Raw genomic sequence first — 18,334 nt, forward strand, 5'->3', positions numbered from 1 at the left:
GATTTCGTGCACGTGCACGGAACTTTGGCAGTCTGGGGATTTTCATCAGAAAACTGCCAGAATGGCATTTCGCCAGAATCGGTGGGGGTTTTTCCTCGTAACCCTCCTTCGGCTTTCGACATGCCCTCTCACCTGTGGTCCTGGGAGTTCCGACCAAGCAGGGTTCAGAACCTAGAAGGCGTTTATAAGGCCGATCTGAACGCACCCTTCACCACTACACAAGGGTGGGGCACTAATCACCCTGCACTTAGCCACTTCCACTATTTGCTATCTTAAAGGCAAGCACTTTCGATTCTATAAGTTACGAATCGAAAGAGTATAAGAGAAAAGGGCAATAACCCTCACCAGACACTGTTTTAGGGCCTGAAGGCAACATTACAGGGTTTAGGAGTAACAACTTAACAGAAGTAGCACTCTTTCAAAACAACAATGAAGGAGAGCGATCATCCACCTCCCGCAGGACATATTCATAAACCGCCGATTAGGACATACTATTAGGGTTTTTAGGCAAAATTAAAAAAGTGCCTACAGGAATGGTTAGCCAGGTTCACTACACCCTGACTTTTGGTTCTTTACTGAATGAATTGCGTACATACGAAGCTACTTTTTCCTTACTGGAATTAGACGATGTTTAGTGGTTGAATGGAAGTCCTAAGTGTGTGGTTTCTTGTTGTGGCACGCTGTTGCGTATAGGTCCAGTTATACGACGCAGCAGTGTGTGTTATGGGGGTCGAAAGTAGTAAGGCATTGCGTGAAGTCTGAGTTGGTGGTTAGTTGATTTTGTGCTATTAGATTGATTTTGGTGTTGTAAAGTTGTTATGCATGTGTCTGTCTGGTTGTGGTGAAGTTGAAGAGGTTGGTAGTGCATTTTCAGTGTCTGTGAGTGGTGGTTGGTTGGGGCAGTGTTGGTGTTGGCGGGTTGTTGTGCTGGGGTAAGTCGTGTTGTTTCGGGCTGTAGGTGTTCTTCTGCTCAGAGATTTGTCGGGTTGTAAGTTGTTGTGGGGTTGGTGTTCTCGGTTGGTTGGTTTGTAGTGTGATTATCGGTGATTGATGCTGTAAATTTTTTAATTTTATGGAATGTAAATGTTGGAAATGAAAAGTTTTGTGTATTTTAAGGAAACTTTCAGCTCCAAAATCCCAAAATTTCCATAAAACCAAACAGCTTGGTCGAAAGGTTTTAGATAAAAGGATTGTAGGCCTGTATGGGTAGCAGATGCAACTATGTATATAAGTATCATTCTTACAAGCCAAGCTGCAAAGTTGGAAAAACAAACAAACAAACATATTTAAGTGTTTTCTCAGGATTTAACTCCCCCCCCCCCCCATTATTTAACATGAATTAACTTGAACTAAATCTTTTAGGAGATTCAACAACCACAGGTATATGCAGTGCCGTCTTATTTGATTTGATTTTTATAGTAAATTTTTGGTATTATGCCAGGCACTGGGGCAGCTTAGGCCATTCAGCGCTGAAACGGAAATTGACAGCAAAAGGTTTGAAAGGTGTTTTTGGAGGAAAACCTCAGTTGCACTATGAAACAATTGTTAGGAGATGGTAGACAGTAAGATGGAAAAAAGAGAATATGAACAGAGGTAAAGTAAAAGGAATGAAAGTAATTGCAGCTAGGGGCCAAAGTGACGCTGCAAAGAACCTCAAGTAATGCCTACATGCACCGAATGAGGTGCACTGATGGGACTACCCCCCATGGGGTTGTCATCTTATAAAAACGCAACTGGGCCAGAATTTCTAGAACAGTATAGAATTTAGGATACAGGAAAAGTGATGGGACCTATGAGGTCATTCAGCACTGAAATGGAAATTGACAGTAAAAAGGTTTGAAAGGTGTAACTTAAGTCAGCTATCACTGGGCAACACTTGGCAGTCTTGTCTTATGAATGTAAATGTTACCCGAATGCAAAGAGTGCATGATTGTAATGTTTCTATTTGATAATATGCTTGTATGATGATAATCATGCATACATTTGATACAGTAAGTGAAACTGTAGTTTATTAAAATGATCGTTATTGTAAGTACACTGCACTACAGTCCAACCTCTAAACCGGCAGGCTTGGGACCAGGCCACTTTATATGCCCCGGTACTTTTCAATGTTTTCCATCACTTAAAATTTTTCCAACTTTCATTTTTAGCTAAAACCTAAAAATCTGCTACTTTTGAGAGAGGGACTATAGGCCCCGGTTATAGTCTAACCATTGACAAAGACAAAGAAACTTCTATATCTAATAGCATATCATTCCTCACCTGGCCCTTGAGCACTCTTGTCCACATTACCAGCACCTGATGCCAAGCGGGAGAGGATGGAACGTTCTGACATCTGCAGCCTTTGTGCTACAGGTGGAATTCGAGCCAGTGAGGCAGGTAACCTGGTTACGTCTGACTTCATGTCTGACAGCAACTCTTCCAGCTGATTTAGCACCTGTGAAAGCAAATGAGTCTCAATCTAAAGTTCACATTAGAAAAAAAATCTTAATTATAGAAATGTGTAACTGACCTGGATAAAACTTTTCAAGTTATGGAAAATTATTTAAAGAATTTATCAAATACTTCACACCAATCTTAGCCTCTCACCCAGTTATGGCACACCTTCATACCTTATTTAGAACAGCATTGGCTGGTTTGTTGCCAGCAAGCGATTCCTTGCTGAGGTGTTGATGAGATTCCGCAAGACATTCAACCTCAGCAAATCTTGCATTAAGAGTACATGCAGGATGATGTGGATCTTGTTGCAAATTAAGAAAGGCTGCCCTTCTCAGCTGCTCCTCAATAACCAAAGCCTGTTCTAATAACTACAGAAAAACAGTAATCAGTTCTTTTGTACAAATTTGTCACACAAAATCATTATATAGTATGTTTTTATTTTTACAAGCCAGGATAATTAGGGCTTATTCAACATTTCTTAAAATACATGTAGATGAGCTGAGCTTTCAGCCAATTCTCAAAATTCAAGTGAGAAATTCAGTTCACAAAAGTTTTCTGATGATTCTCTATTACAACTTCATTACTAAGACAAACTCTTCAAAACTTATTTTTCATAAATTAAGTATGTACTGGTTCTAGACTAATATTCCTAAAAAATGGCAGTTAAGCACACTATCAAAAAAGTTATAGAACTATTTTCTTAAATAATTGGACACATTTTGTTCAATAATGCCAAACCTGGCAACTCTAGAAAGGGGGTGGAAGTTCAAGTCACGGTGTCTGTTACTTGCTAGGTATCCCATAACATTCAACTAGTGTCAAGATTCTACAGAAATTTTATAATTATTCACATTTCAATGAATTATTCACATTTCAATGCTGTAACAACATCTGCATTATTCATTCAAAATGTTTTTATAGCAACAGTTCGGAGTAGATATCAATCATCCTTCTTCAAAACCTACGACTAAACCTTACTCATAACTGATGTTATGACACCAAAATGAAATAAGACTCACGCATAACTGGAAACATGGTCTTAGGTCATGAATTTTTAAAAAAATATAGGCAATATCCAAGAAAAATAATGTGGAACAATAAAGGAATGATTGGAATACAGTATTATTATGATGATGATGATGATGAGAGTGAAATCTGCTTTTTGCATAGACACAGGCCTATGTATACAGCAAATCAATTCATCATATATTCTTTGAGAGATTAAGTGATAGTATTTTTGAGAGAGAGAGAGAGAGAGAGAGAGAGAGAGAGAGAGAGAGAGAGAGAGAGAGAGAGAGAGAGAGATATATTGGTGGTGGACGTGTGACGGGAAAAGGGGTGGACATGATGAGATGGTGTACAGATTCTTAAGAAAATGGATGGCAGGGCTGCCTAGACTGTGCTTTACTATACTACATGAAATTTGCCTGAAGTGACTATGTATTCAAATTAATTCTCTATGAAATTCATACCTCCAGTCTTGATTTGACAATTGCTGTAATATTGCAAGAATGTAAAATGATGGAAAAACTCAACCATAGATAATGAATGCTTTTCTAACTACAGTAATCTCTCAGTGATCGGGATTAACTCTTTCATATCTAATTGACGTAGTAGTACGTAAAATTACCCTACCCCCTTTCCTACCCGACTGACGTAGTGGTACGTAAAATTCATCAAAATTTTTTGTACGTGTGGTAGGGGCAATTTTTATTTTACTTTCGGACAAGTAGCAATTTCCATAGGCGAGATCATACCTTGGACTGTGTAACTCGGGTATCAATATGCCAGCAAAGTAGTTCTTGTACTGAGCATGCTCAAATTCCTGGCGTAGTAAAATTCTCACAATGGAATCAGCTGATCCCAGCCACATGTCGCTCCCAGTGACGCATGCGCGAGCTGTTGTTGACGCAAGTGTTTGTTTACATGGTGACGTCACGAGAGAACAATAATTTTCCAACATGCATTCGCGAAGTTTTTATGGTAAAGGTAACGCAAAACGCGTTAGTGCATCCCATAAGAGACGTTTAGAGTTTAGACAGGGCTCTGAATCTCCAGAAGATGCAAAGATAAGGAGGTTGTTAATGGATTATGACTTTTCTTGGAAGGCTTGTAGGATTAACCTTACCCAACCAAGCAAGCCATGGAACTAGTACTTCGTCTGGAGTAGGAGGAAGAAATTCGCCTGTTATGTATAGCTTTTGAGCTATGAACGATAATGTTGACAACGGTAACATTTTTTTACGTTTCGATCAACTTATAATGTCAAAATGAAACTGTTGCTGTTACCAAAGCCATTTTTCTTAACTCTCCCTTTATTCTTCAACTTTTCCTCTACATTTTCGCATATTTACAAAGTAATTTCTATGAAAAATAACCAAGCTAGGGCTCTTCATAAAATTGTTATTCTAGCGATAAATGTTGACAACGGTAACATTTTTTTCCGTTTCGATCAACTTATAATGTCAAAATGAAACTGTTGCTGTTACCAAAGCCATTTTTCTTAACTCTCCCTTTATTCTTCAACTTTTCCTCTACATTTTCGCATATTTACAAAGTAATTTCTATGAAAAATAACCAAGCTAGGGCTCTTCATAAAATTGTTATTCTAGCGATAAATGTTGACAACGGTAACATTTTTTTCCGTTTCGATCAACTTATAACGTCAAAATGAAACTGTTACCATTACCAAAGCCATTTTTCTTGACTCTCCCTTTACTCATCAACTTTTCCTCTACATTTTCGTATGTTTACATAGTAATTTCTTTGAAAAATAACCGAGATAGGGCTCTTAAAAAAATTGTTCTTAAGCGATAATTCTCACCATACGCCGGGCAGAGCACTCTGTTTCTTACCCTCTTTTCTATAAATTTTTTCACCAGCTTGACTTATTTGTTTTTCATTGTTTTATATGTCGATATTTAGAGAATTGTGTTGGCTTTCTCATAAAAAATAATTCATTTGCCCAACTGTTATAGCTTTTGAGCTACGAAAGATAATGTTGACAACAGTAACATTTTTTTAGTTTCCATCAACTTATAACATCAAAATCAACTTGCCATTACCAAAGCCATTTTTCTTGACTCTCACTTTATTCCTCAGCCTTTCCTCTACATTTTCGTATGCTTACAAAGTAATTTCTATGAAAAATAACAAGAGATAGGACTCTTAAAAAAAAAAAATTTTCTAGCGATAATTCTCACCATACGCCAGGCAGAGCGCTCTGTTTCTTACCCTCCTTTCTATAAATTATTTTCACCGGCTGGACTTATTCGTTTTCCATTGTTTTATATGTCGATATTTAGAGAATTTTGTTGGCTTTCTCATAAAAAATAATTCATTCGCCCAACTGTTATAGCTTTTGAGCTACGAATGATAATGTTAACAAGGGTAACCTTTTTTTTTTTAGTTTCGATCAACTTATAACGTCAAAATGAAACTGTTGCCGTTACCAAAGCCATTTTTCTTGACTTTCCCTTTATTCTTCAACCTTCTCTCTACATTTTTGTACATTTACAAAGTAATTTCTATGAAAAATAACCGAGATAGGGCTCTTAAAATTTTTTCTTTTTCTAGTGATAATTCTCACCATGCTCTGGGCAGAGCGCTCTGTTTCTTACCCTCTTTTCTATCAATTTTTTCACCAACTGGACTTATACATTTTCCATTGTTTTATATGTTGATATTTAAAGAATATTATTGTCTTTCTCATAAAAAATAATTCATTTGCCTGACTTTCATAGTTTTTGGGTAAGAACGAAAATATAAAAATAAGTGTAAAGATTTTCTTTTTTTTAGATAACTCACATTTTTTCGTATTTAGAGGGCTGGGACTCTTATTCTGACTATTCCACCATAAAATTTTAACATTTAGAAAACAAGGACAGCAAAATGAACGTTGTTGGCATAAAATTTATATTTTTGCTGAATTTTTTAAATAATTATTTTTTCGCACTGTCGACCGCTCCCAGACACCTCGGGTCTCAGGTAGGCTCAGTGCTCAAAACTATGCGGATAGGAAAGAGTTAATAGAGCCACTGTCCTTTTGGATATGTTTGAAATTCAGATATCTGTGACTGTCTCAATGGCTCGTATGGGGGTTTTGTAAGGCTACTCAGTACCATAGTCAAATCCCAATCTGGGCCTTTTAGTTCCTTCGGGAACAGACTGCTCAAAACTCTTCATTAACATAACCATCTCCCATGAAGAAGAAATGTCATGCCTTCCATCCACAGAACTGAAGCTAGAGCAGCCCTGTATCCCTTTACAGCAGATACAGACATATGTCTTTCTGTCCTGAGATATATCAGAAAATCCGCTAACTGTTGAATAGTGGTTCTGAGTGGAGACAAGTTCCTTCTACGACACAAATCACTGTATGCGGACCATTTTCCTTGGTAGACAGCTGCCGATGACCTTCTGATACTTCCTGCCACCTGTGTTGCTGCTTTCTGAGAAAAGCCTCTTGCTCACAGGAGATACTTAACAGTCTCCACCCATGAAGTGATAGGGACTGCACCAACTGGTGGAACATCTCCATGTGTGGTTGACATAGTAGGTTGTTCCATGGAGGTAACTCTCTTGGCCCATCTATTAGGAATTCCAACAGGTCCGGAAACCATTCTGCCTTCGGCCACAATGGGGCTACCGGAGTCATCTGGAGGTTCTGAGACCACATTACCTTGTTCAGAACCTGACGGATTAGGCAAAATGGATGAAATGCGTACACATCCCGATTGCCCCATGGGTGTTGTAGAGCATCTTCTGCTACTGCCTTTGCATCTGGGACTACTGAACAATACAGTTCCAACTTTTTGTTGTACCTGGTTGAGAATAGGTCTATGATTGGCCTTTCCCACAAGATGAACATTCTGTCCACCACTTCCTGATGAAAGTATCACTGTTCTTAGAATCTGGTCCCTGTGGCTCAATTTGTCGGCAACCATGTTTCTTTTTCCTGGAATATATCTGGCTCTGATGTTTACTAAGTTCTCTACAGCCCACTGATAAAGTTGAACTGTCATCAGGTGTAATTGTCGAGATACTAAGCCTCCTTGCTTGTTTACGTAACCTACTACTGTGGTGTTGTCTGACATCAACACCACTGATTGCCTCTTCACCCTCTCCTGGAATTCCTGTAGTGCCAGAAATGCTGCTTTTAAGTCCAACATGTTTATATGGAGTTCTTTGTCCTTGCAATTCCACTTCTCTGAAATCATCAGCTCTTCCATGTGGGCGCCCCAACCTTCGAATGAGACATCGGAGAACAGCAAGAGGTCTGAAGAGGGTTGCTGAAGGGGAACTCCCACTGTCAGATTGTTGTCCTACACCAACCACAGTAGGTCTTTCCTCACCTCTGTCGACAAGGGAATTTGCTCGTATGGGTGATCTTATTAGCCTGATCCCCTCAGCATGCGCCCATGTCAACATGAGAGTGAATACTCTTGTAAAAACTTGAGGAGACATTGTCAATCCGAAGCACGACTCTGAATTGGAAAACTTTCTCTGCAAGACTGAAGTGAAGAAATTTCCTGGAAGACTGATGGACTGGGATCTGAAAGTATGCGTCCTTCAAGTCTATTGTCAGCATAAAGTCCTTGTCCCTGACTGCTGCTAGAACTGTCTTTGGGGGTCTCCATTTTGAATCTGGTTTTCCTTATAAACAGATTCAATGTTGACAGATCTAACACTATCCTCCAATCTCCGTTGGCCTTGGGGAGAAGGAAAATACGGCTGTAAAACCCCTTTGACGGAAGCGATATTTGTTCTACAGCTCCCTTCTCCATCACCTTCTTCACTTCCTCTTGCAGAATAAGAGCTTTCTGAGATTCCTGAGCATAGGAGAGATGTGGTAATGGTTGTTCTGTCAGGGGTGGGGTCACGTCGAACGGAATCAAATATCCGACTCTGAGAACATCCACCACCCACTGCTCCGCTCCAAATTCCTGCCACACCCTCCAATGGTTTGCCAGGCAACCACCCCCTGCTGTTGCCGAGTGATGAGAGGTGCCCATCCTATTGTCTCAAACCTCTCCCCTTGCCCCTAATACCCCTTCTTCTGTTGGGTCTACTGTGAGAGGGCCGATGAGCTAACTTCTTTGGGGAAGAGGATCTTGTTGATCTATTAGTGATGTTATGTCTCACTGGTCTCTTTTGAGGTACAGTGGTACCTCGATATACGAAAGTCCCAACTTACGAAAGCAAATATGAAGATTTTTTTGGTTCTACATACAAAAATAGTTCAGGTTACGAAAGGTTGTTGCTGTAAAGTCCCGAGATTCGCCTGGACCACAGATAACAATTTTAAAACTCGCACGCCGCCAACTGAGTAGACTCGCCACCATCCTCCCGCTCTCCCATTGGTTCCTGATGCTAGTCACCGCCATAAGATCCTGATCTCCTATTGGTCAGCATCTCTCCCATCGTGCATCTACGTAAAGGTGTTCTTCTTCAGTCACTCCGAAGCAGCATCGTTTGTAAACGCATGCGGAATTCGTTCTATATGATTTCGTTTATTAACGTAAATTCGTTAGTGATTTCATTGTAGTACTACTTTATCGTGTTGTGTGAGAACTTTAGTACAAATACTACATAACTTAATTACGTACAGTATACGTAGTCATGGGTCCCAAGAAAGTTGCTGAAGTTCACAGAAAGAAAAGGATGCTTTCTATGGAGATGAAGGTGGAGATCATTAAAAAATATGAAGCTGGCATGCGGTTGAGTGTGATCGCTAAGGAATACGACCAAAATCCGTCTATAATAGGCACCATCCTTAAGCAAGAAGGAAGCCATCAAAGCAGCTACACCTTCCAAGGGCGTGACTATTTTGTCTAGCAAGAGGAGCCACATGCACAAGATGGAGAGGCTGCTTCTTGTCTGGATAAAAGACAAAGAAATCGCTGGCGATACGATAACCAAGACGGCAATCTGCCACAAGGCCAGCAGTATTTTCGGCGATTTGATTACCTAGGCTGAAGATGACGGAGAAGGGACATCGCACCAACCCCAGACTTCAAGGCTTCTCATGGGTGGTTTGAAAAATTCCGGAAACGGACTGGCATCCATTCGGTGGTGCGGTATGGGGAGGCGGCCAGCTCGGACACGAAAGCGGCCGAGATGACGATCAACGAAGGCTCAGTTCTCAGCAAGTCTTCAACTGTGATGAGAATGGCCCTTTTTTGGAAAAAATGCCTCGTCGGACGTACATCACACAGGAAGAGAAGATGCTACCTGGGCATAAGCCTATGAAAGACAGGCTTACGCTCCCACTTTGTTCAAACGCCAGTGGGGATTGCAAGGTGAAGCACCGACTTGTGTATCATTACGAGACTCCTCGAGCCTTCAAGGCCCACAAAGTACTAAAGAAGAAGCTTACTGTGATGTGGAGGGCTAATGCAAAACCCTGGGTAACGAGACCTTTGTTCACCGAGTGGGTAAATCTGCTTCGGTCCGACAGTGAAGAAATTCTTGGAAGAGAAGCGCCTCCCTCTGAAATGTCTGCTGTTGTTGGACAATGCCCGTGCTTACCCTCCTGGCCTCGAGGAAGATATCCTAGCGGAGTATTCTTTTATCAAGGTTCTTTATCTTCTGCCTAACACCACCCCTCTCCACCAGCCCATGGACCAGAAAGTGTTATCGAACTTCAAGTAGCTGTATACGAAACATCTTTTCATGAGATGTTTCGACATCACCGATACCACAAACCTCAACTTGCATGAATTTTGGAAGGAGCATTTCAATGTTGTGATATGCATCCGACTCATCGATCAAGCTTGGCAGGAGGTTTCGAGGAGAACCTTGAATTCTTCGTGGAGGAAACTCTGGCCTAATGCCGCATCCGCCCGAGATTTCGAGGGATTCAACGTGGGCAAAGCTGGTGCAGATTCAGAAACAGTTGATGATCCTGAAACTGTTTCGCAACCAGATTTTGACGAGATCGTTGCACTCGGCAAGTCCATGGGGCTGGTCGTCGACGAGGACGACATCAATGACCTTCTCAAGGAGCACCAAGAAGAGCTTACGACAGATGACATGAAGGAGTTGGAGGCCATGCAACATAACGTCGTTCAAGAAGGTTCTCTAGCAGCGGCGAGGAGGAGGACGACGACCCTATGACAACGGCAGAAATTAAGGATGCTCTAGCTGCTTTTCATAAGGTGCAATCATTTGTAGAAAAGAGACACCCCGAATAGGCTTACACAGGTCATATGCTTGTGCAGTTCGATGACGTTTGCCCGAGTCGTTTCAGGAACATTGTCAAAAGCAGGCAGAAGCAATCATCCTTGGATAGTTATTTTTTAAAGAGGCCTTTAGTAGGAGTAAGCAAACAGGAAGATCCAAGTGATACTACAAAAAACCAGAAAGTTGAAAAAAAAAAAAAAAAATGTAGAGTTAAGTGTTTCGGTTTTGTGCCATTTGTTAATGTGTTTTGTAAAGTTAAGAGTGCGTACGTACACGTTTTCTGCCGTTTGTCTTCCTCTGTCGCCACTTTCGGAGATAACCCCACTCGAAAGGTTATTCCACATTTTACTACATACGTACGTACAGTATTTCTTGTATACCATATACATTAATATACTTTATTTACAGGTACTACTATGTAGTACATATTAAGTTAGGTATTGAATGGTCCAAATTGTTGTATTTCATTGTTTATTGGTCAATTTAGCATAATTATAAAATTTACTGGTGTTTTTGTAGGGCTTGGAACAAATTAGGCAATTTACATGTAAAATGTGGTTCAAGATACGAAAAGCTCAGGTTATGAAGGCCGCCTTGGAACGGTTTAATTTTGTATCCTGAGGTACCACTGTAATTCCTGATGTTGCCTTACTTATTTACAATTAGCCAGGCTTCCAGATGTTTTCCTAACTGCCTGCCGGACTAATCTGTTGTTAGTATCCATTCTTCTTCTATCTAAAGCAGCTTCCAGTATACCCTTTGGTAATAGCAATTGCGACTCTAGGATATCCCCATTCTGCATTGCTAATAGGGAATCCCAGTCAATAGTGCGGCTTAATCTAGCCAATGCTGCATCTCTCCTCATCAACAGGATATTAGCCCATACATTGGCACTCAAATTTGTAAAGTAAGCAATCGCTTTGGAACCTGATTGGAGCAATCTGAAATACATTGTCTCATCCACTAATTATCTTGTTGCTTCTGAGGATGCACTTTCTGCTACTGCTGTTGACCAAAGGTCTAACCAAGAAGCAGTCTGAACAATAAAAGAAGCTGTTGCTTCCAATGTAGCAGCCTCCTGACAAGTCATTGACGGGCATTCCATCTTAACTTGATTCAAGGTTAATACAGGCTTTAACCTTACCATATCTGGGTTAATTTGTCTTGATAGCAAAGGAACCATAGGTGTCGCATAATATTTCCTATGTTTCATCAATGGCGGGGGAATAAACTTAAATGTTCTATTTAATCTTAACAAATTATCCCTTCCAGCAATTCGTGCATTGACATGCTGTAAAACTGACTCTGCATGACTTGAGCAAGGTAATTCATACGACACCTTCGTATCCTATTTCAGTCCAAATACCATATTCATTCCCAGAGGAAGTATACTGGCACGTGTCTCCGGACTCCTCAAAAGGTTACTGAATTGACGAATAAAAATCAACCACCTCTGCATACGAAGCCAGAAACTCCTGGTTTTCCCCTTCCTTCATTTCCAATGTATTGTGTTTGGCTGCAGGAGAAGCTAGTTCACTTCTATCCTCTGACAAACATTAGGGTGCATCAAAGTCTAAGCACAGTAACCCACACATCCTTTACTTTTTATCTATATTTTATGCTACAGACCTGAGTGAGGAAACTGAATATCAGTATTGGATGGGATCTTACATGGGCACATCAGTTGGAGCAATGAGGCTGTAAGTTGCATCCATGGACAGCACAGACACGATGATGACATGAAAGTGGAAGGTAATCAACCTAACAGTATTGTTTGTCATGGGAACAGTGAATACCTTTGTTTATAAGTGAACACAACACCTGACCAAGTCTAAGAGCACAAACTCTAGCCAAATCAACTACACCATAAACAGAAGAAAAGACTGGCAGAATTGAATGACTGCACATCATCCCTAGGGACATGTAGCTTCCCAATACTGCCTTTTATATTGAGACTAATTTCCTGGTAATTCCTTGGGAGGGGGGTAGCCCCTTGCCAATGACTGGAGTTGAATACCACCCAGAAATGTTATGCTCCCAGCTGTACATGCAAGCAGGGAATACGTATCATGATTCCTGTAACCTCCTACCAGTCTGGTGAATAAGTTGACTAGACCAGTATTGTCAGGGCCAAACACCCCAGAAAAATTAGTTCAGAAAAAATCTATGTCCTCCCTCCCCCTGTTAAGAGGAAGGCCAGTGGCCAACACATTCTAAAACTACTTAGAACGGGCCCTTGTTGTGCACTTGGGCTGTATCTTATTAGATTTCAGTGATACTTCAGCCTGGATGTTGCACTCAATAGAGAAGATGGGAACACTCACACCTCTAGGTACTTGGATGATACATGTAGTATCCAAGAAAAAACTCTAGGAACTGGAGCCCCCAAAAAGGTGAACTGCTTTGAGTTTTTCATAGGGATAACTCCACCAAAGTAAAGAGCTCCAGCCCCTTCAGTTGGAATATCTAAGATGAAGCTGAGCAATGGCCTTTTACTGCAAAAACTGAGAGGTGTTTGTCTCAGTGGAGGTAGGTAGGGAAGTCTGCATTCTGTTGAACCGATAACCTAACTGAAAAGAACCCTTCTATAACACACCACCCCTCACAGGATATGCTGGATAACTACCAAGTGTAAATGACGAGTCTGTGCTGCCTGATGGCACTTGCCAACATAGGGTTGACAAGGAAGGGTGGGACAGGGGCAACTCTCACAGCATCTCAACAAAGCGTGTTAGTAGACCTGCATGTCAACGTGTGCGTGTGAACACCAACAAGCTGCCAGTCATCAGAAGACCCAAACACTGTTCATCACCTGACCTTGACAACTGAGCTGATCTGCCCAAAATGTATCTGGCTAATCAAAAAGGTAAATAGATAACAGGAAAATTGGCAAACTGATAAAAAAAAGGATGATGTAATTAGCATGAAAACTTAATTAAATGAATTAGACAATCCTGGGATATCAATCAGCAAGTAGTGAATAAAGTCACTGAAACATACAATGAAGCACTAAGTTCCAGGAGACCTATGGCTCATAGGCACATGAAAAGGATGACTGGCTAACTATTACTTTCTCTTAATAGGAGTAAGTGCCATGAATTTTGTTTACCAAAAAAACTAGGCAGCTAACTACAAGTAAAGAGTTTTTTTATATAAAACAAAATATTCTATAAAAAGCATCAAATATTGTACTCACCTTAAATCTCCTTGCCAAAAACTTATTTTTAATTTCTAAAAAGTTTCCTTTGCCCACATCCATTTTAAATGGTTCATTAATTATTGCAAATCTGATATCGTTCTGGATATCTTGCCATCGACCATATCCATGAGTAACAATACCAGCCAATAACCAGTAGTCATGCCTGTTGAAAGTTAGTGCATATGAACATCATTTGCATACAATAAAGTACTGTGTAAGCATAATTTGCTCTCTACTTAAAAACTTCAACATGGCCCTTATCCTTCTCTTCCATAAAAAAAAAAAAAAAAAACAAAAAAAAACAAAAAAAAAAAAAAAAAACTTATTAGGATTAAACATCTTTCGTCAACAGATATGAAGTAAGTTCAAGTAACTGAGTCATTATATATTGTAAACTTTTATAAAAACAATGATAAAACAATATTTGCTTTTCATAACACCAACTCTTGAATGTGCACTACCTACTCTTACAAGATTTTTGTCTTCCTTGCTTCTTCTCTGAGTAATGTTTTTTCTTAATTTCTTCATCACTTTCTATATATAAACCATAATATATATATATATTATACTGAAAATTCAAACAACAGTATCAAAAGTGACATGGTAACAACTCGAGAAATCAAACAACTTGATTACCTGCGATGCCAAATTTCCGATTCCCGTCCGGGAACTGCAGCTTTTTCTTCATTTTGCCACAGGGTGTGCAGTTCTGTGAAGCCGCCATCTGCAATGTTGAACATGAACTTCCTTTTGCTAACTGGCTCTATCTCTTTTTTCTTTTCACCCTCCTTTTTTTCCTCCTCCTTCTCGCCCTCTTTTTCTTCCTTCTCCTTTCCTTCACTTTTCTCTGATTCTTTTTCATCTTCCTTTTTCTCTGATTTCACAGCCTTTGCCTCACCCTGTTTGTCAAACATAAAACATACTATTTCATACAGGTTGATTCCAAAAGATGAAAATGAACACAAGAATTTGAGCTCATTTATTGCATTACAGCTGCATAACAATGCAGGCATTTCTGATATATTACAACAAAAAACACTACAAAAGATTCTGACCATGCAAAGGAATATATTTACTTTACTGGCAAACACATAAAAAGCAATGAAATGAAATACTACTGTTTAAGGCATAAATACTAACTGTTTAATTTGATACTGCTGTAGCCCATAATAACCAATGACCAGAGAAAATTTAAGGTCAATTTCACCACACTTAATACTGTAAGTTTTATTTCTTAGTGGCTTAGCAGTAACATTAGGCAAGTCCTTGTTTTATAATGTAAAAGGCTCTACTACTGTCATTTACTACTGGTGAATTGATTGGCACTGGTTTACTTTGAAAATGAATAATCTTCATGGTAACTTATTTCATATCTTGGTAAACAATAGGGAGTTTGTGTAACTGACCTGGCATTAGCAATAAAGAGAGGTAACATCTTGAAATGGTTTATGAATTATACAGTTTTGATGTATTGTGAATTAATTCCCAAATCTAAACATGTCTCAAGCCATACACCAGTCTTGTTTAATAGTGGCTTAAGAGTATAGCAATACACCCTTCCTTTGCCCTCTGGAATTCTAACTTATGAATTTTCCACAATAATACAAGCATATGGTTAAAACTATCTGGGGTTTATGCACATTGAAAGCATGAGTTCTTTCATTAAATAATGGTCAACTATGTATCTCTAAACTATTTACTTTTAAGTTTTCAGCTACTACTTCGGCAATCTTTACTTAAAGACTGAACCAATTTTAGTCAGTTTTGTTGCAAACTACAAATCCAATATTATTCACCCCAAAATTATTACCTTGTCAATAAAGGAGGGACACTTAGGACCATGCAATCTACTCTAATTTACCTATGATTACAAAAGCTCTGGAACATTATTCCTAGACCTTACCTCTTTCTCTTCAGTTTTTTCTTCATTTTCTTTTATTTCTTTTATCTCAGGCTCCTCTTTTACTTCAGCCTTCTCTTCCTTCTCTTTCTTTTCAGTTTTATCTTCAGCTTCATTTTCCTTCTCCTTTTCTTTTGTTTCTTCTTTAGGAGTCTCTTCAACAACTTCAGGTTTTTCAGTTTTTTCAGTATCCTCTTTCTTTTTCTCTTCGGTGGTTTCAGTTTTGGGTGGTTCCATAGGTTCCTTCTTCTCTTCAACCTCTCCATTCTCCTTCTTCTGTTCTTCTGTTTCTGTTTCTTTCTGTTTTATACCAAAAAAATTATGTGTTAATAGGTGAAAAAATGTCATAGACAACAATTTTCTCTCAAAACATTCTTAACGAAACACTATCTATTAAGCTCAAAGAATTACAATCAACACAGTGTTCATTTCATGGGGACCTTTGCGATTCCATGTTAAAAACTTTGAAATCTATTAATGCTTTAAACTAGCTTTTACTTCTATGTGATTAGCTGTGAAATTACTCCTCTCCACTTTTGAATTCCAATCTAGTTCAGGCCTCAATGATTCAATTTTTCTAACTGTCGACCTATCATTCCAGTCACTTTTTGGGTTGTCTTTGGGAAGCCAAGACGAAAAGATCAAGCATTTTACCCTAAAATATATATGAACAAAAGAATAAACAGAATATGGAGGTCAGAGAAAATCTAACATTCTTAGTTTCTACAATATGTGCATATTTAATAGCATACCTTAAAAAAGTAAGTATTCAAGTTGCAAAACAAGAAAAATATAAAAATTCCAAATTTTATTGTAATTTGGATTTTTCCTATGTAAAAACACCATAGCTTTCCCTAAATGGAGTTAGCCAGCAGATAACGTTTGTTTGTATGATGTTTTTACATTGCATGGAACCAGTGGTTATTCAGCAACAGGGCCAACAGCTTTACGTGACTTCCAAACCACGTCGAGAGTGAATTTCTATCAACAGAAAAGCAGATAACATGGGACAGCTATGTACTGGCTATATATATATATATATATATATATATATATATATATATAGATATAATATTATATATATATATCTATATATATTATATGTTATATATATATATATATATATATATATACATATAAACTAGCATCACAGGAAGGTCTAGGGCATCTGCTGACCCCTGTCAGTTTATATTGACCATTGTACGCTCCGGCCTGATTGTGGACCCATTGCCCAATATTTTTTTTGGTAAATCAAAAAAAAAAAAAAAAAAAACCAGAACAAAAAGATTTGGCAGAAGTTAGTCCTTTACAGAAGTCTATGGGTTGCATTCCTATGAAAAAATAAGTACTTTGAAATTGCTATTGGTTCCTACTATCCATTTGAGGAATAGCAAGTCATCATTACTCTTAAACATCTTTCAAGTTAGTAATTTGATTGCAATGGTAATTTGACACAGTGTATAAGATACCTCCTGCTAATTTTTGGTAATATGATATTTTTATGATACAATAAAGTTTTATACATACTTACCTGGCAGATATATACATAGCTATTACTCCGTCGTCCGACAGAAATTCGAATTTCGCGGCATACGCGGCAGGTAGGTCAGGTGATCTACCACCCGCCGCCTGGGTGGGGCGGGAATAGGAACCCCTAACCCGTTTTCTAATTCATATTTTTTTCTTCCAGCTATCTCCTGAGGGGAGGCTGGGTGGGCCATTTAAATTGTATATATCTGCCAGGTAAGTATGTATCAAAACTTTATTGTATCATAACAATATCATTTTTTTATAACATTCAACTTACCTGTCCAGTATATACTATCTGATTCACACCATTGGTGGAGGGTAAAAGACAGCTATTACTGAATAGACAGGTAAACAACTACGTTGTAGGTAATAAATAAATAAAACCTTGGTTCCTATGTGTTTTTAGACGAAGGGTCGAATCTTCCTAGCTATTGCTAGTAGTCTGCTTCGTTCTCAAGAGCCTCAGCGAGGATGTGACCTATGGCTAAGAGTTCTTGTAGATCTGTCAATGGGGTCTTATCCACTTACTTGACAGAATCTAGTGATCATTTGTCAATGGGGTCTTATCCACTTACATGACAATACACCAATGCCTATTGGCATAATCTAAGGAGCACAACACCGATCCCGATCACCTGATCCTAACACGAGGGTTTGTGCTTAATTTGAAAAGAGCTATCCCCAAACTCATTTCAAATAACCCCAGAATAATAATACTTATGTTAAAAATAAAAAATAAAAAATAAAAATTTTAATTCACTAGTTAAGATCAGTTTGTCGGTCCCTATCCCAGCAACGCATCCGTGGACACGTATAACAAAGAGAGATGGATCTCTCATAGGCCCACTTGATCTCCTTCGTGCAAAGAGAAGTCAACACAGAGTTGCATCTCCCGTTATACAGCTAATATGACTCTCACGACATATTGTTATGGAAAGAACAAGAATTGTTAAAAGCTCGCACTTCAAGCGCTTTTAATTCTTAGCTGTTTGAAGGAAACGTCAAGTTACTCAAGAAGTGCTTTAGAGATTCCACTCTTCCAAAGAAGACCAGGGCTTTCTTTGCAACAGATCTCTTCTAGA

The 18,334-nt window shown here is 39.0% G+C and overlaps 1 protein-coding gene across 11 annotated transcripts in view; it reads right to left on the reverse strand.

Moving 5' to 3' along the window:
- LOC135217153 (chromodomain-helicase-DNA-binding protein Mi-2 homolog) overlaps window positions 1-18,334 on the reverse strand; it is a 272,789-nt gene that overhangs the window by 16,540 nt on the left and 237,915 nt on the right. For all 11 annotated transcript variants that reach the window (XR_010315081.1, XM_064252898.1, XM_064252891.1 and 8 more), the window contains exons 29-33: window positions 15,726-16,022; window positions 14,459-14,721; window positions 13,820-13,985; window positions 2,613-2,807; window positions 2,263-2,437 (exon numbers count right to left, since the gene is read on the reverse strand). Coding sequence is in view for 10 of the 11 variants with exons in the window: in XM_064252898.1 (XP_064108968.1) it covers window positions 2,263-2,437; window positions 2,613-2,807; window positions 13,820-13,985; window positions 14,459-14,721; window positions 15,726-16,022 (1,096 nt within the window). In the remaining variant the exon portion in view is untranslated. The remainder of the gene's footprint in view (window positions 1-2,262; window positions 2,438-2,612; window positions 2,808-13,819; window positions 13,986-14,458; window positions 14,722-15,725; window positions 16,023-18,334) is intronic.

This window comes from Macrobrachium nipponense, chromosome 19 (assembly GCF_015104395.2).
Source record: "Macrobrachium nipponense isolate FS-2020 chromosome 19, ASM1510439v2, whole genome shotgun sequence".
Classification (NCBI taxonomy): domain Eukaryota; kingdom Metazoa; phylum Arthropoda; class Malacostraca; order Decapoda; family Palaemonidae; genus Macrobrachium; species Macrobrachium nipponense.